This window comes from Macrobrachium nipponense, chromosome 22 (assembly GCF_015104395.2).
Source record: "Macrobrachium nipponense isolate FS-2020 chromosome 22, ASM1510439v2, whole genome shotgun sequence".
NCBI classification, from domain to species: Eukaryota; Metazoa; Arthropoda; class Malacostraca; order Decapoda; family Palaemonidae; genus Macrobrachium; species Macrobrachium nipponense.
In genome coordinates, this window is record NC_087213.1 from 43,295,779 (window position 1) to 43,316,164 (window position 20,386).

At 35.4% G+C, this 20,386-nt stretch overlaps 1 protein-coding gene across 1 annotated transcript in view; it reads right to left on the reverse strand.

The window, feature by feature from the left end:
• Positions 1 to 1,740: 1,740 nt before the first annotated feature.
• The window catches only part of LOC135198615 (protein pangolin, isoforms A/H/I/S-like), a gene marked incomplete in the record, with an annotated part of 559,363 nt that continues 540,717 nt past the window's right edge, over positions 1,741 to 20,386 (reverse strand). Inside the window, 1 exon segment of the mRNA XM_064226365.1 lies at positions 1,741 to 7,140. Coding sequence (XP_064082435.1) covers positions 6,672 to 7,140 — 469 coding nt within the window.

Consider the following 20,386-nt stretch of genomic DNA (forward strand, 5'->3'; position numbering starts at 1 on the left):
TACCAATCATTAAAAGCTGCTGAGAAAATAACCATAATGTAGTTTCTATATTTATTATTTACAAAACTGTATGGCTTAACAGAAGAAATATACCAGCAAAATTAAATATTTTTATTTCTGCATACAGTACATATTGTATATAGTAAATGGTGCATAAATCATTTGACAGTCTTCACAGACATCTGAGAAAACACATTTAGAGTACAGGGTTTCCCGTTAGATTGTATGGATTTCCGCCATTGTTTACATAAGAATAATCGCATAGCAACGGTGTCAGGCAGTGCACATCAGACTGCTTTGGCTACTATGTGCTGTCCAATCTCTCCTCTCTATATCTATGGTTCCAGCTCCAGTTCGCAAGGAAAATTCTATATAGAGATCTTTAGGTTTGTATGTCAGGAAAAATACAAATTACTTTTAAAACTTGTTATTTTGTTAATTTGATGTAGAAGAATTAAAGTTTGGTATGTGACCAGTTTCAAGAACATAAAATGTTATGGCACAATACTGAAATGAAGGATTCTGAAATTACTGTTTTATATTTTGTCGACTTCCAATTCCACGTTCATTATCTTACCGACTGGGTCTCTGGTACCTTTTAATCCATTTACTGTACTGTACAAGTATTAGATCTATTAACATTGGGTTATATTCAAATTTTAATTTTCTAAAATTCCAAATGGGTTCTAGTTTGAACTTTACCAGTCAATGTAATATTGAAAGCTAAGTAAGATTGTAAAGTTATGGCAATTCACAGCTTAGTACTAATTTTTTAATTGTTTTCATCTGTACAGATAATTTTCATTACTGAATTACCATTCAAAACTTTACAGACATCACCTGGGTTCAAGTCTGAGACACTTAATATTTTATCTTTGGTATATTGCACATACAGACTTTTTACGAGTTTCTAGTTTATCGTATATTTCTGTTAATCTTTTGTTTATAAATTTGGTGATCAGTTACAATTTATCTTAGGTGCCTTTTTAGTCATTAGACTGATGAAATAGGACCCACCACTGAGGGCAAGGTTTGACAACTCTTGTGCATAACTTATTGATTGAATTGTAAGGGTGAGGAGGAATGCTGTCCATCCTCACCCTCCTTCATTTTCTGAGTTATCTAATTTGTATTCAGTCATGCACTTGTCTCAGGAAATAAAGGCCAATCACAACGGCGGACAAAATGAAAATAGCAGAGTTCAAAGCAATAACTTATGACCAAATTGAACCTAAGCAGCTGTTCTCCAAGTTCCCTACCTGGTGACAAGGGAGGTGAAGGTGCCTGCAATTTACTTGAACCTCCTCAGGATCTTGCAGATTAATCCCCATCGGGTATTTATTTGGTTGATTTTTAATTCATTGTTGAATTTCTTTGTCCCCTCCTTGATTCCCAGTAGGATTTTGAACACTGGTGGGCAAACTTGAATCTTACTGAAATCCAATAAAATTGTTCTGCTGAAAGTACTATTAACATCATATGAAACTTGAAATTTTCACTTGTTTTTATCCTTGCTGATATGCAACTTTTGCCACATATAATTTGACATCCAGTCTTATACTGCTTCATATTACTATAGTATAAACCATAACTTTTAACTGAGTCTGATAATTTTGCCAACATTTTCCATGAAACATAAACATATAGGCTATTGTAATTTTCATCGTATTTGGTCCTATCATTTGTAAGTTAAAATGAAATAGAAAAACAAGTATGGTTCAAGGTTTGCAAACTCACAAAATGTCTTCTCTTATGAAATTGATTTTATTCACTACATTCTATTTACATGAACAATTCTAAACGACTGTTTTCTGTACATCGCATTTTAACAAACTGTGACAATGCTTCATACAAGATGGTCTCTCCATACATAAACTGAATTAAGATTTACAAAAATACAACATAAAAATGATTCAGGCTGTCTTGGGACAGACGAGCTGAAAAGTGAATGATGATTGTCTTGCAATTACAATTCTCCATGGAATAGAATGCTAGCTAAATATAATAATAATAATAATAATAATAATAATAATAATAATAATAATAATAATACCATATTTACAATAAAAAGGACACCTGGGACCAGATTTGAGAGGCTGGGCCATCAGGTAGATTGGCACAGTGAAGAACAAATCACATTCACAGCTACACTGACTGCATATGGAAAGAGAGAGATAAGATACAACAGCCTTCTAGATTGAAACAGTGAAAAACCAAAATATAACATTCAATCATATATACATCACTTAACATCAACATCACACAAAACTGACCATTTTATCTAGGGACTGCGAAATGCTAAAAAGATACGCTCTTGACTCTGTTGCAGCTCGGCTCAGGGGTCTTGGAGATCAGTCTCACAAGTAGTTTATCATAACCAACCCTTAATAACTTAAAACAGTTGAAATTACCATACTCCATAAGGAAATTCTAGTTCTGAATGATAAAATCACAAGTTAAAAAACAATGATATGGTGAGTGTATGAGATATGAATGAAAGCCCATATGAAATGAGTATTTAGTAGTTAATTATGATGGTGTATCAAAGGGCAGGGGTTTTTAATGTCGATACTAATAGTTTTATGCAGGAACTTAATGTTAATAAAAATATAAATTAACTTCTTAACGCCTGTGTTTATTCCTGTATTACAATCCATACAAAATTTGAGCAATCTGGAGACTTAAGTCTTGTATTTTACTTTACACTGAGCTTGAAATATAGCTGGCCAATCAAATACTTTGCAAAATCTTTTGAGGAGTAAAACAGTGATGGTAAATTGCCACACATACCTCTGCTTCTGATGTTTAGTGATTGTTATCAGATAACTTTTATCAAGTCTACAGTTCATGACAAGTGTTATTTTCTGAAATGATGAGAACTGTATTAACAATGCATTATAAAAATCTAGCTTTCCTAATACTGTATAGGGAATGTAAAATAGTTTAAGTTAATGTGAAATGTACGGCTACTACAGCCTTTTAGAGCATTCATTATTTCTAATACAGTAATCAATTATAAATGAACATGACAGAAATCCATTCAATAACTCATGTCCACTTTATGTGGCATAAATTTGTTGCTGACTTATATGAAGCTGTAATATAACTATAAGAAATCCTTCCATTATTAATAGGGTTTAATGGTAAAATGGAAAAAATGGCAGCTTCAGTGTTGGGCAGTTGTTGAAAATGTTTACATATATTTATATATATATATTTATATCAAGCATTGTACATGATACTAGTACTATACTTTATACATGTGCTGTATGTGGTAAGTGACAGGCAACCTCTTGATTCCAGAGGTTATTAGTTTTAATCACAAGCCTATTCATGCAAGAGAAAATGGGCATGCTTTTTTTTGTTTTACTTGAATTGAAACCCTGTTACACTGAAAGTTATGAAAATGCATGTAGACTCAATAAGAGGTGATAAGATATAAGTTAAAAAATTGATGGCTGGCCAAGTGCTTGGACAATGTATGCATAAATGGCAACAATTAAGCTTTCATATTTTTTGTCATGAATATGTCTAAGTTTCATTAAACATGATATCAGTTTCTGGGTCTGATGTGTACTCTTGGACATTGTCACTTCTCATTCCTAAAATTGGCCAACCAGTGTGTCAGATTAGACATTAGCCAAGTGTACATGTGTTCCTTAAAAATGTATTCTGTACTGCAAGGAAACAATAATCACAAAGACAGTACAAAATCTTAGCCTCCACATGCATTATATAATTGAGAAACCCTAAGCAAAAAACTAATTATTAAAAAATATTTTAATATGCAAAAGTTATTTTATATTTTTACTAATTTCTGAGTGGAGTGTATACCATTTACTGTAAATTGCACTTCATACATTATTTCCTTCCAGCTAGTTTCACTTGGAACCTTGATTTTGATACTTTGCTGGCAAAATTTTTTCAGTAACACTTTATGCTGTTTTTGATATAAGGCACACTTTCTTTGAATACTGTTCGTCTCTAGTTTGAGGATTTTTTGGAGAGAAAAAGAAAAGAAAAACACTGCCAGGCTGGTAAAACTATAAGTGATACAGTTTTGGAAATACATACTAAGGTATGATGTTTATCCTACAAGAACATACTGTTGTTATCCAGTTGTAGTTTTCTTAAATATAGAATGAACTGAAGACCCTTAAAAATTCACAAGTAGTATATTTGAATACTATAAAAAGTATTTAAACTCGCTCATAACATTGGAAATAGGATTATGTATTGTCTCCCGAGCAGTAACGATTTTCAATATTGATATAATATCTAGTGATAAATACTGGACAAAAGATATGGTATACACAGCACTAATAAGAAAAAATAAATTGGAAATAGTCTCTTAGGGTTTTGTACGACTTTCATTTCAAGGATAATCATTAAGACATATTTCATAAACAGTTTTCTTTTATTACAGTATTAGTGATAAACGGGTTAAAATATGGAAAATAATACCACTGAGTAAGAAAATGGGAACTTTTAAGTTTTAACAAATGACAGAAATTAGTAAAATCTTAATTCTTGCTTGATATGGACAACAAAACCTGCAAGTTTTCTGGCAGTTATAATATGCTTGAGAACCCTAAATAAGAAGTCTGCAGAACCTGATCTATAATAAATATTCAGTAATTGTATTAACATTTTTTGTTGTTGCTGATGACATCAAATATTTCAAATTGCACACTGAGGCTTAAAGGTTTCAACATTGAAATGCCATTATAAATGGAGTAATTTGTAACCCTTAACATTAATTAGAAAGAAGGAAACGACCTGTAGGTAACTGTCAATGTTTCCTATGATGAGAGTTTGCAAACTCCAATACTTATAATACAGAATGCCAATGCTAACACACTGTACAACAATTTGGAATCTTTACAGACGAGGCATTTACCTTTACAAATCCAAAGGTAGGGTTACAAATTATACAAAGGAAATTTTAACAAAGAAAACCAAGTTTACTTATAAAAAGGATGCTAACTCTTCAATACTTTTTTTTTTAAATCTCAAGTCATAAAATAATACAATAATCAGCATCATCCAGCTAGTTATAATTAACAACTTAGTGAATCACAGGCAATGGCAGATTGTTCTAAATAAGACTAATGCTAGAGAGAAATTAGAGTCCTTTGGTACTATGATAGGGAATTCTCAGTAGTTTAATAGTTTAGTCCATTTTATAGTGTCAAACTGTTTCAACACAAAATTTTAAAATACAAAATCAAAATGCAGCAATATAGTTGTTATACGATTCAAAGTCAATAAATAATTTACTGACTATATACGTACAATTAAACAAATTCCCTTTGAAGGTTTCAATCATGAGGTGAAAAGATGTCTTTAAGAGGTAAATGTGGAGATTATGTAGCCAGCCAAGCACTGTGCTCTTATTCTTTAATACTTCTGAATAAAACAGAAGGATTAAGAAAATTGGTTTACTAGCTTAAAAAATGTTTATAATGCATTATGTCATAAAATGTTGACCTTGTACACATATCACACAACACTGCTTTCCATTAATAGAAACATAGTCCAATGATCTATACAAACTTTGCACTGCAGTCTAACTTCAAGTTACAGTCAAATCAAGAGAAAAGTACAAAATAACTACAAGTTACAGTCAAATCAAGAGAACAGTTCAAAATAATAAATCACCTGATTGGAGCTGCCGAATACCACAAAATTTGATACTAATATTGCACTTCCAACACTCTGCACAAGATATTTTTGCCAGGCTTTCCTCAACTTTGGAAAGATCTTTATGTAAGGTTTTGTTTAATAAAACCAAAATGCATCCTGGGTACAAGACTTGGTTAATGAAACCAAATGAATTTTCATGAAATAAGAAACTCCATGAGGAGCTTCAATTCAAATTTACAAAATAACCTATAACAATGGTAGTAAATATGTATAATAAATAAACTAAAATTTTCATAATTTCATTTGACAACCTAGAAATGACATTCACTTGGATCCAACATCTCATACCAGCAGGTATTTTGTAATCAACTTCTGTCTTCAATGTTGCAAAGCCATAAAATCATTTCACAATTCCCTATAAAATTTTAATTTTTATGAAGCACTCCTACTCAATTTCAATCTCCATAGTGTTCATCAGCACAGGTTTTCTTTTATTATGGAAATCCTCACAGATGCCAAAGTGGGAGAAATAAGAGAAAGAGAAAAACATGCCCGGCTTATAATGCCTAGTTCAGGTTTGCACAGTCATAAAATAACATGATCATATACATTGTTTCTGTATCACAAAGTCTGTTTATTTTCCGCATTACAGAATAGAACGAAGTGAACGGCTGGCTGCGCAGCTTTAGAGTATCTTTTACTGCTTTGTGTGATACAATGAGGGGTTGATTCATGATGTGAAGGAACAAATATTTACAGGGAAGGTGCCAAATTTGGGCCACAAGTCTTTTATCTTAGCCGCACTGTTGACACTGAGGTATTAGTGACTGCACTGGCACAGGCCCAACCTGGAGCATATAATTTGGTCCTGATTTCAATGTGCAACACTAATGTATCTGCCACGATACATCAGCTCAAACACTCAGTACTCCATTACAGCACTTTCTTTGTAAAGAGTGGTGCATGTATAAGGATGGGCATGTCCAGTACAGCATATGGGCATGGGTATCTACGGTTGCAGTGGGTCATGTGACGCTCACCATAGCAGGATGGGAGGAGTCTTGCGACCCTGGCTCAGGTTTGGTGCTGGCACACTGACCAGTCAACTGATTCACGCTAAGAGGGTTATTGATGTCTCGAGGGTTGGTGCCCACTGGGGGCCGGTGGGGGTGTGGGCCTTGAGGACCCTGGTTCATCTGTAGAGGATTGGCTTCCCCTGGCGTTAAAGGGGACGATAAGGAGGCTGGTGAAGGCATGAGCAATGAGGGTGGTCCTGAAGGTGATGCCAAAGATGGCCCAGGGGAGGGCATCAGACTTGAGGATGCTGGGGAAGTGGCAGTGTGATCACCCACCAATGCTGTGGAAGGAGATGACAAATCTCGTAGATCATCATCATCATCACTGTCTTGAGAAGCATCAACACTATCTGCTGACCCTGGGGCCATGTCCTCACCTTCCTCTCCTTCCATATAGCGAATACATTTTTTCTTTCGCCTGTAAATAAAACAATAAATTGTAAAGTACTTCCAGGTGTAAGACTTCATTTATTGAAACAGCAAATCATGCATTATATAAACAAAAACAAAAAAAAAAACTACTCATGCAGCTACTGCTCACATCCTGTAAAAGAAAAAATATAAATCATGCATAAAAAAATAAAAATTGGTGTATGAAACCTTATACAGAAGACTGTATTTACTGACTTGGGTTAGTACATTAGTAAAAAGAAAGAAAAAAGAAATAATTAATGGAAATGCGTTACCTTTTGTACATGTAAACATGCGAAATACTGGGTAATACAAACAAAACAAAACCTGTAAAATAAAAAAACAAGATGAATCACTACAAGACACTCACATAATCACACTGCTTGTGATGGATGTTGAAGGGATATCTAAGTAATTGCTAAATGTTAAGAAAACAGGATCTTAGTATTCAAGATCCCTCACAGCAGGTCACAGCACAGTGAAGAGACTCACAGACTAGAGATTAACATAGGTAGGTTCAGAAGGAGAGGAGACACCACTGCTGCTGCCGTTGTTGTTGTTGTTGCTGTTGCTGTTGTTCGTAGTACTGCTGCTGGTGCTGCTGCTGGTACTTAAGTTAACGATGGAGTGTATGGGGGTACCCGGTGCGGGGCTGTAGCTAGGGCCCCCTGTCCCTACCTGGGAGGCTACTGAAGGAGCCAGAGGAGTCAAGGTTGCTGGCCCAGCTCCCTGAGTTAGCGACACTATGACTGCTCCTGAAGTGGCTGCAGCAGCTGCAGCTGCTGCAGCCACACCTCCTGATGCTCCAGCAGCCCCCAACAAGGTGGAGGGGACCCCAGGGAGGCCTGCACCCGAAGCTAGCGACACCGCAGGGCTGCGGGCCCGGGAGAGAGACCAAGGTTAGAGACTAAGGGGCGCCACGGTCACCATACACACCGCCCTGGCTCAGAGCCTCACCATCACCTGACTGCCATTGATCCCTGCACCAGTGATCAGAAAATGTGTCAGTTCAAGGGTTAGCCATGCCTCCTCATTGCACCCGCAGCTATTCTCATGCACGGTGCAGAGAGATGTTATTAATTGTGGCACATTTGCCCCTTCAGTCAGACTAACTTTGGTCATGGGCACTCAAGCAAAAGTTCTCACCAATAAATTTTGGGGACTATGAATTTAAGGTTAAGATGAGGGAAGACACATTTTCTGATGCTGTTGAAGAACACGAATTTCAGAGTGGACGGCAACAGGCGGGACAAAGTACCAGGTGTGTGAGTAAGTGCAAGTCTACTGAGGACTATGGTAGAGGCAATTGATAGCTAGCTGCACCAACATAGGTTCCTCAGTAGCACAAGGGCTTACACCCAATCACATACCCACCACAAAAATTTAAGGCAAAAACATCTAATGGCACACAAAGATGGAACAGTGAGACCTTTTGCCAGGGTCCCTTTCACTCCACTAGTGGCTTACCATCCAAAATTCAATTACTTCAACCCATGACAATTAAAATATTAAATCATAATGTTTTAACACTTTTATATCTTTATATTCAAGAATAAGATAATTATTTGCATGTCAACTGTCCACTTAATTACCATTTTGGATGATAAGTCCCCTCTCATACACTCAGCTACATCTAATCCTTAAATAAGTTAGATCTAAGATATCAAAAGCATGCATTCTCATTGATATCTTAAGTGGCTAAAGCCTGCTCTGCAATAAGCCATTGAAAAAAATATAGGCAACTGAAGCTGCAAATCAAGAGCAAAATAAAGATGATGCCATTATACACACTAGTCACATAAAGTGTATCAGTTATATTTCACATAAAAATCATTGCTTAATTATGTGGCATTTATACAATAAAGAAAGAATTGCCTTTAAATAAGTAATCTTTTCATTTCCTGCCATCTTTGTACTCTCAAGTTTGTTGTGTGAAGAAATTCATGCAACAAAAATTTTTTCAGGTATAAATATTTGAAGTGTGCAATTTTTTAAATAAACAATTTCCACACTTCTTGAAACATTCAAGAACTCTATACACAGTAAAACACCAAATTGCTGCATTAAACAAAGAGTATTATATACAATCTGGAAAGAGAAAAAGAAAAAAGAAATAACTTACAAAACTCCATCTTAAAATAAAATTCTTGAATGTTTCGTTGTTCTTCCCAGAATTAGAGTAAGAAGTGATTTTAAAGAAAATAACTTAACATGTTTGAGGCAAATAGTGATTTACTCATCTTAGTTCATAAAGAATGAAGTGAAGCTATTACATGCAACAATCACAGTACAGTGGTCCCCCTGTATTCATGGGCGATGTGTACCACCCTGAATAGTTAGAATCCGCGAATAATGGGAACCCTTATAAAAATGCTGAAAACAGCCTATTTTGTTAGTTAAAACTCAAGAAAAACCAACTAAAAATTTTTATACTTGGATTTTTAAATAGTTTTATCACAAAAAGTGCCTTGTATGATTAAACTGATAAAAAACCCAGGAATTTCTGGATATTTCTCATAGAAAAATAATGTGAATAGGTGTATTTTCCAAGAATAATGGGGGAATGTTCTCGAGAGAACTCCGCGAATCCGTGAGTCCGCGAATCTGGAGAACAGGGGGTCCACTGTACACTTACATTTACTCACAACTCACAGTATAAAATATTCTATAAAGTTATAAGGAGAATGATACATTTCCTTCTCAAATGTCACTTCCAGACAGCAAGCTATTAACCTGGTGTTGCATAAAATAGTCTCCAACTTCCAAAGGCAACACCACTAAGGATAACTCAAGTAATAAATGACAAATAAATAACATGTTTGTTTATATCCCAACCATTTTCAAGAATCATACATGTACTAACTGAAATGTAATTACGTATGATGTATTAACAGACTTGCTTATTATTGTAAACTCCCTTAAATTAAACTTTGTAACTGAAACTACTAATCTAAATGTGTTGCTTTTCATTATATCAGACTTTACTGACTTAAAAAAACATCATCAAATTGAAGAAAGAATAGAAGCTGGACATTTCATCAGAACTGCAACTATAATCTTATTAAATATTTCATCTAATATGACTTGAAGGAATTCATGATAAAGAGAGGCAAAACACTTTACAGACAAAAAAATTAACTTCCTACAACATGAGATTTAAGTGTTCACAAAAATGAAACAAAATTTCCCTATGACTTTTAAACCTTATAAAAAAATCATGGAACTCTACATGTTGGTCTACATGCACTTTACTTTTGGGGATTTTCATCCAGAACAATAAATACATATACATCTACACTCACATTTAGCATACAGTTACTATGTATGCAGTGCTTTTCATAAAAAATAACAATAAGAATACCTATGAATGCAATTGGCATTAGGATTTCAATATTAATTACCAGCTGATCAATGGTACTGTTCTTAATAATTTACAATAAAACCATTAAATACTCTGTTTCTAAGTAACAGTATGCTTTTAAGATTTCTGTGAATGGAAACATGGCTTTTCATCTCAATCAAAACTGTTGTTTATTTTTCAAGTAAGTAATCCATATTTCTTTCACCTCTCAACTTTTTCTTGTAAATATATTTACATGCCTGTAGTACCTGTCAACACTTCGTATAACAATGCCAGTAAAGTACTTATGGGTCAGACCGTGACATAAGGTTTCTGTGGCCTTGAATATATCTACTACCTTTTAAAGTAAATGGATTAGCTTGCATATTTAAAAAAAATATACATTATTCAACATAACATGAAACTATGTCTCAAGAGATTAGTTACAATGCCAAAACAAAAAATGAAACTATCCCTTGAGAGATTAGAGTAACATTACCAACAAAATGAAATTAACAGCTAATCTCAAAAAGCTCACTTAAATTTCTTCTTTTTGTCAATCACTGACATAAAAACACCAGTAACATGTTATGTACTTTGAAGTAAAAAAATTAGAATTACATGAAACATATGCTACTAATCAGTGTGAAGAAAATTTTTATATTACACACTTTGTAATATACATCATGTACACCTCAAAATGTGCTTCATTTACTTTAAACTGCACATTGGATATTGAAATATTGGTTGATCATTCTCACACTGGCATAGAATTCATAAAATTGTAGAGACATAAAAGTAACTAACTGACTATCATAATTAATGACAAGAAAAGAAATGTCATAAGTGCTTTATAGCATGCTACCCATTTTTAATGCATAAGATATGATGATATATGAAAAATGAGAGAAAAAGAAGGTGAAAAGGAAAAGTTTTCAATATGTACCAAAAAAAAAAAAAAAAAACCTGTGGGAAATTCTAATATTACCCTTCCTAAAATGTTAATTGCTGTATATTGATCTTTTACTGTTACAAGCAATTGCTAATAAATTCCAAATAAGAAAATTATCATTAAAATCAGTACTTATAATTATTGCCCTTATTAGAAATGATACCATAAGGGAAATTATGGAAGTCCCAAACATAGAGATTTGGAAGTGGCTTGGCTGTACCCTTCATGCAACCCCTGGGAAAATAGTACAGGATAGTGTGAAATGGATTCCATTAAGCACCTAATGAGATGGAACACCCAGACCCACTTGGATTAGAATCATGCAAAGGAAGGCTGGGGACAAATGAAGATATGTGAAAAACAAGAAGACAGAAATGACATAAGTACCAATTTTACAGAAGCCCATTGTATCCTGTACTAGTGCTAAAGGTGCTGGTGATAATTTTTAATATAGGTATTATTGTTAAATAGGAAGTTTATCCAAACAGGTAAGTTAACACTTTTCCTTCTCTAAGGTTAAGTGGTTATGTTAAATTTATAAGAATCACCAGGTAAGGTATTTTAATGTAAATTATGATTATAAATTCTCAGCTCACAAATCTTTACAAATCCAAAAACAGTTATTTCTTAATAAAAAAAAAAAGCAAACTCTACATTCTTCCTTTCCCTTAAAACTAAAATTTACTGTACCCATAGCCATGCCAAAAATAAACAGTTAAGTTAAATGACTAAATCAGTCAATGACATTTTGGCCAATCCCATGCCTTGACAAATGAAGAGATTTGTAAGGACTTATGGAACTTCTAAAAAAAAAAAAAAAAAAAAAGGGCCAACACAAGATTGGTGACTTATACAAAAGAAATGGTCCTGTCTTCAGCAATCCTAATACAGAAAGATAGCATGAAGAGTCTCCATGCTAAAAATATATAAAAATGGAAGCTCAATGAAAATCAACCAAGTGATTGGGTATAGGTATAAAGCAAATATAAAAACAGAAAAATAAAAATTCTGGTGGTGTAACAGACAGAAAATGAAAATTACATAATAGTTCAATATAAAATGGTTTCAGATGTGATAAAACTAGGAAGCTTAACTGTAAGGGTAATATATATTGCGTGATCAAATGAAATAAATTCATGAATTCTGGGAGAGGTTATCAGATGCAATGACTTATGTGCCTATGCTACTGGGAGGAGACCTGAAAGGGCACACAGGAACAAGCCGGGTTGGTTTTTGAGGATGTCATTGCAAGCTGAACCACAACAAAGAATGCATCAAAATGAGAAGAAAAAATGTGACTATATTGCATTGTTAGAAATAAGAACTAGATTTTGAAGATATCAAAAACAGTTGAGATTCATGGCTAGAGGGTGACAGGAAGACCATATTACAAATTAAAAAGTTGTGATATGCAAGTCCTGAATGCTGGAGAAAGCTCAAGATACCTTTGGCATTTGATGGGGTGAGCTGTTAGTCAGAAAAATAGTCTATATGGAAGAAAGTGATCAAAAGCAGGGATTCAGAAAGAGATTTGAGTCACATGAGAATTGAGGAAAAAAGTGCCCGTAACTAGACAGATAAGAAAGAATACACTACATCTTTAACTTAACCCTTTGAAATTTCAGTTAGGTCCTGATAATGTCAAATGACATCCATCAGAAAAATTAACAATATATTTTGATGATGTGTGGCACTATGGAACTGTCTGAAGTGTGATAGGGACTGTTTAACTATTATTTTTCATGCAAGCACAGGCTGTTCAAAGAATTATTATTAAGATACCAAATTAAGCAGAATTGTCTTAAAAAGGCATAAAAACTAGCATTCTATCACTGATAAATCAAAACCAAGTTTATTTCACATAAGTTTCTGAAAGAGTAACAAATGAAAAACCTGACATAAAATTGTTGATGATGATGATGATAATAAAAGGAAGGTATGGGATCACTAGAATGGGAAGAATATAAAAAATTAACATATAGTACATAGAAGAGGGGTATGCTCTACAATATAAGAAGTATAAAGGAATAGTATTGGTTGAAGATGCTGGAAAAAAGCTACTGAAATGGTTGAAATCAAAAGGAAATCAATCAAATGCATTTTTTACAAAATAGTAATCTGAAAAGGCTCTGCTGTACCAACTAGGTAGGAGTTGCCTTGATTCATTTATGACCTAGAGGCGTTCTGAGCACTTTTCTGGCAAAATTCGTTCACACTGTATGGCGCAAAATCTTGAACATATACGTACATATGTTTCCCATACTCCACCATACTGCTATATGTAAATGCGTTACCTGTCCATAAGAGATTAACTCTAACATCTTACATTAAAGACTGGATAAATTTCATAAATTTTTACTATTAAAAAAATTCCCTCTCACTTGCAGTAAGCTAAACCATTTTAAAATAAGACAATTATCCATCACTAAGATTTCATTACACAATTTTTGAGTCATCATTACCAAATTCTCAACAAATATATGTATTTCCAAAATTAACCCATAAATGATAAAAGAACATTTTGTAAGAGTTATGGGCTGAAATAAGAGTTCTCAGGGATCTGTTGACCATTGTAGCAAATCAAACATATTCTAGTGAAGAACAGTATTCTAATAAAGGGAGTACAAATGACCTAAACCAGTTACATTGATTTTATTGCTGTTATAACTAGTATAGGAGGCCTTATGAACAATACCTAATTTTTGTACGGCATTTGCTGAAACTTTCAATAGATGTTAGATGTGAGGCAAAGGTTACACCTAGAATAGTTAATGCTTCAGACTCAGATGGGGTGGGAAATCTGTACGAGATATGATAATCAATATTGTTTCCATTTTACTGGAGTTCAGCCTCATAGCCCATCTACTACACCATTCCTTTATCCAGACCATGTCCTGGCTGAGCCTGAGGGGAGCTTCATTTCTAAAAAGTGGAGACTTTCCTATACCCACAAGTGTTGCATCATCGGTATACTGAACAATCATGTTTTCCAGGCTAACAACCATGTCACTAGTATACACTAAAAAATAACAGTGGACCAAGAACACTGCCTTGTGGAATTCCAAACATGATAAGTCTTGGATCATTAAAGGTCCCATCCACAGCAACTTTCTCCTGCCTACTTGTAAGGAAATCTTGATGTAAAGGACTCATTCATAGCACTGCAAAATTCACACCTGATCCAAGATGTACCATTGCATATTACTTTTCCATTTGCCTTATGTAACAGTTATAAACTGTTGCTTACTATTGTAGACACTGAAGGGACCTTGGCATTCTTGAATATAAAATATGATACTTCATGACTTTATAACTGACTTGACTTCTGCAGAGTTCACTGCTTCTTGAAGGGGAAAAATGCAGTGGCTAAGAAAAAGGGGGGTCATCCCTCTGCTAGAAGGACTGTTTCACTGTAACAAAGAAAGAGACAGCCAACTGCACTAAACCAAATACTACTGGAGAAAGTATCAGAATTGGCAGTTATCATCATTTCCATGAGGCAACAACAAGAGGGAGATGGAAGAACCCAAACACCAGATGAGTTCCAATTTTCTACTGTCAGACATGTACACACTCATGCACCACCAAATGAATGTGAACAAAAAAGGCTTTAATTTAAGTTGGTATTTTACTGGATGAATAAAAATTCAACCCTATTTTAACATGTACTAAATAAGTAAAACTTGTTTTTGATAGCATAATCACTGTCTTGTCCTCAAGGATTACCCTTTCCATGGTCTATCCAGACCTCCATGGTAACCAGAGTAATGTCAAAGAATTCACTTAACTGGTCTTATGGTCGGGTATTGTGTCGCAGTGATAAACATTATAACGTGATAGAGGACTCAGGATAAGAGGGCAATTTCTATTATCCTTAGCAAACACTAATAACTAGTTTACCTACTACGTATGCCAAAACTGCAAGAAGTGGATATGCGCATATCTGGTCCGTCAAGAAACCAGAGCTCTGAGAAGTCCGTTCTTTGTTCATTGATTTAGCTAAGTACATAATACCACTATGTTGCTCTGGCGACCACAAATGGCAAGACAGGATGAAAGGGAACCTAAGACCAAGCTGTCTTACTAGGAGTTGCTTAACACGTGACTGGAAAAATGAAAATGCAAAAAGCTGAATTTTCAGGATGATGCTGATGAAGTCAATGACCTAATAGATGGAACCAGGGACACAAAGTGTCAATTCATTGCAAAATTTATTTTTCATCATTTAGTGAAAGCAGTAAATTGAAAAAGGCTGGAACTGATAATTGTGTTCAATAATGAGAAACGGGTTATTCAAAGAGGCTGGAATAGTGATCTCACCCTCAGCAAACATCTGGTGAATGAACCTAAAGGATATAACTGCAAGGTCACCAAAACTGAATTTACTGGCAGAGAAACAAATGAAGATTTAAGGGATATATGCATGCATGATTGCATTCTGAATTCCTGACAGAGAAAAGAGGTGGAACTGAGAATATTCAAGGATTACAAAATATAAGTGATTAATGGTATTGCCATGAAAAACACAAGTTTTAAAAGAGAGGTGAAGGTAACTGCTAATCATATGAAATGTGCCTATTTCATAGTCAAATCCTGTCAAGATGGGAAATCGGGAGAACATCTACAGCTGGAACTTCATTTACAAGAGAGTTTGGATTCCCTTTACATGAAAGTTTGATTACATGATTTCCTGCATTAGATGAAAATTGCAGATTTTAGAGTACTATTTGCACCTGTATACATCAAGTATGCATACCTCCTGTATACAATGCACACTATATATGATCTCTACGTTATTTATAATACCAAAACATGCAACTGCTATGTAAATAAAATTGATTTTACCCTATTGAGTTTCTAGAAACAATTATAAGTGCCTGTACATGGTCAGTACCAAAACTGTAACAATCTGTACATAGTATATGTCAGCTGCCAAAGCATAATGCGTTATTCATGATTGAATTGTTTCTTTGATATTCCCTTACTCCATTATTTCCTCAGGACAGGAGCACAAAATCAGCATAATTTTGAGTAAAACTGTTCATACAGATTGTGGTAAATATTTTCTTGTTCTTCCTAATTAATGCCATCTCACCAGAAATTTTGAAGAATTTTACAGCTACAATAGTTGGCAATGATTAAACAGAAGTGCTCATGAGCTGGTAGCTCTGATAATCAGTAACCAACAGAGCTTAAAGGCATGAAGATGGGAACCAGAGGCACAGATGTCTCAAGCATTACTGCTCAACACAAGTGACCAGCAGATGTTATACTTGAGACGTAGTTCCCTAACAAGCAAAGATGAGAAAAAAATGGTGACTGAGGCATCAAACACTACTGTGTGGTACATGGATCACAATTCACTGACATTCAATACCCAAAACTACTAATCAGGACACAATATTGCCAATGAAACTATGTGATAAGACATGAAAACCTAAAACACAACTGCACCTAGATAGGTAACTAAGAACACCAAGCTGAGCTAGTCAGAACCTCAACATATGGTGGAACCTCAACATACAAAAGTCCCTACTTACAAAAAATCCAAGTTACGAAAGGGTAAAGTCTGAGATTCGCCCAGGACCACTGAGAGCAATTTTAAAACTCGCGCGCCGCCAAATGAGTAGACTCACCACCATCCTCCCACTCTCCCATTGGTTCCTGATGCTAGTCACCGCCGTAAGATCGGGCTCTCCTATTGGTCAGCATCATGCCTCTATGTAAAGGCGTTCCTTGACCATTTTTTGCAGCAGCGTTATCGTAAACACTGGAATTAGTTCGTTCACATACATTTCGTTTGTTAACGTAAATTCGTGTTATTGATTTCGCTTTCATTGTACTGTAAGTTACTTTATTGTGTTGTGTGTGAACTTAATTACTTACGTTATTAGCCATGGGTCCCAAGAATGTTGCTGAAGTTCACGGAAAGAAGAGGATACTTTCTATGGAGAACAAAGATGGAGATAATCAAGAAGTGTTAATGTTTTCTGCCATTTGTTAATGTGTTTCGTAAAGTTTAGTGTTAACGTTTTCTGCCATTTTTTAAAGTGTTTCGTAAAGTTGAGTGTTCATGTTTTCTGCCATTTGTCCTCCTCCTCTGTCACCACTTTCAGAGATCTCCTCACTCAAATGGTAAGGTTCCACATTTTACTACATATGTACGTACATATACGTAATGTATTTCTTGTACCATGTACACTAATACACTTTATTTACTGCAACGTACTACAATAAAGGTTATGTTAGGTATTGAATGGTCAAAATTGTTGTATTTCATTGTTTATTGGGTCAATCTAGCTTTATTATAAAATTTACAGAGGTGTTTTTATAGGGCTTGGAACGAATTAGGCAATTTACATGTAAAGCGTAGTTCAAGATACAAAAAAATCAGGTTTCGAAGGCCGCTTCGGAACAGATTAATTTTGTATCCTGAGGCACTACTGTACCTTAATGACAGACATAGGTAACTTGGCAACCAGATCCAACGGGAATGAAAAACCTACAACAATCCGAGTAAGTTTTTAATAAGGAGGGCCTTGAGAAACACTGAAATTGTTGGATCACTGAGGAACAGGCTAGGTCTCTGCATGCTAGACAAAGAGCATTAGGACAACTAGGCATAGCTAGCCTAGTTGTTCCAAACATTGGGTAGATGAGTGCATATTAGTGATAACTTCACATTTCTGCTTATACAAAAGAAAAAATAGGATGGATGGGTATAGGACTTCTCATCAAAAAGTCCCTATTCTCTGTACCATAGGATTTCAAACTCAGTATTTTGTGAGTCAAGACTATGGTAAAGTAACCAATAAGTTAGAAAGCTACTAAAATTAAGACAGATCTAGATCTAGTTACCTATCCTTTTGCCCAGGTGTTCACTGACTATGCATTCTTGCTCCCAAATTTTGCATGAACACTGCATAAACATGATCTCCATATTTTTGCTATTATTGGGACTATCAGATCTTGGCAAGGATTGGACACAGTCAACCTCAGAAATACTGGACCATTCATTATCAGTAACAGGCATGACTAGCAGCAGTAATGATACCAAATGGGAACTGTTCCATCATACACCCCTTGTGTATGTAGGTAAACAACACAGAAAATAAAAACCAGGAACAGTTACTGACATTTACATGAGGTTAAAAGAAAAGCATGTCTTATCACATATATCCTATTCATGGGAATATGGATGAAGGCTCTCTCCCACAACGGACAAAAAAAATTACCGAGATGCTTATGGACAAATAGTTACAATGGAACCTTGGTTTTTGTACGCCCTGGTTTTTACCCTAACCTAACCTAACAGAACTTATATGATTTGGCTTTTGTGCTTTTTTCTATGACATTTTATCTCGGTTTTGTACATATCCTCGGTTTTTGTACACTTAGAAATGCTCCTTCCAGGGCCCACCATGTGACTAGGCCCCTTACCATGCACTCAAACAAAGCATTCCATGTTCTCTCGTGATCCATTCAGCCTTTGTTTCTTGCTGAGTTAGCATCACCTCACACATATCCCGCATCATCCCACATGTTCATTGTATTTTGTGCTGACATTTCAAGTAAATCTGATAAATACATGCCATCATGGGGCCAAAGAAAGTTCCAAGTGCCAGCCCTTTGGTAAAAAAAGGCCAGAGACATGATAGAATTTAAGAAAGAACTTGTAGCAAAGTATGAAAGTGGTGTACCTGTGGCTGATCTCGCTAGGCTGTAAGACAAGTCAGTGTCAACAATCAGCTCCATTCTAGTGAAGAGAAATGAAACCAAGACAGCTGATGTTGCGAAAGGGGTAACTATTAACAAAACTGAGATCAAAACTAGTTAAAGATGTTGAGAAGCTGTTGTTCGTCTGGAACAACAAAAGGCTGGGGTGTTGCATGCTGATCTCTGAAAGAAATTGCTTACAACAAGTGCTGCTGTTAGTGAGTTCAAGGTCAGCAGAGGCTGGTTTGAAAAATTCAAAAAGTGTACAGGCATAAAGTGTCGTAAGGCATGGGGAGGCTGCAAGTTCCCACAAACGTACAGCTGAAGAATTCGTTGATGAATTCAAGTAATATTTGTAGGCTGAAGGATACCCCACACAACAAGTCTTCAATTGCAACGACAAGCTTATGAACAATAGGCTAACTCTCTTATTTTGTGGGAATGCCAGGAAGAATGCCAGTGGGGATTTCAAAGTGAAGCCCTTGCTAGTGTATCACATTGAAACTCCCCGAATGTTCATTAAAAACAATGTTATCAAGAATAAATTGCCTGTGATATGGAAGACCAATAAAAAGGCATGGGTCATGAGCAAATTTTCATTGAGTGGGTCAATGAAGTGTTCGACCCCGAGTGTGAAACAATACCTCCAGGAAAATCAATTGCCCCTCAAGTGCCTCCTGGTAGTGGACAATGCTCCTGCACATCCTTCTGGCTTGGAGGGCCAGCTGTTAGATGAATTTAAATTCATCACTGTGAAGTTCTTGCCCCCTAATACCACTCCTCTCATCCAGCCCTTGGACCAACAGATCATCTCGACCTTCAAGAAACTACAACAAGGCACTGTTTCAAAGTTCCTTTGAAGTGACCCCAGACACTGAATTAACCCTAAGAGAGTTCTGGAAGTATCACTTCATTATCTTTAATAGCATAAGTCTTATATAAGGCTTGGCAGGGAGTGACTTCCAGGTTTTTGAAGGATTTGAGGCTGACCCTGATAACCCTATCCTGATGTGGAATCTATTGTCTCTGGGGAAGTCCATGGGCTTGGATGTGAGTGTTGAGGATGTGGAAGAGTTAGTGGACAGCCACAGAGAAGAGCTAACCACTGTGAAGCTGTAAGACCTTCAGCAGGAACAGCAACATACGGCAGATGAGGAATCCAAGGAGGAGGAGGAGGAGGAAGAGAGAGGGAATAATATGCTTACATCAATGATTAAGGACATGTTTTACAAGTGGAGTGATCTT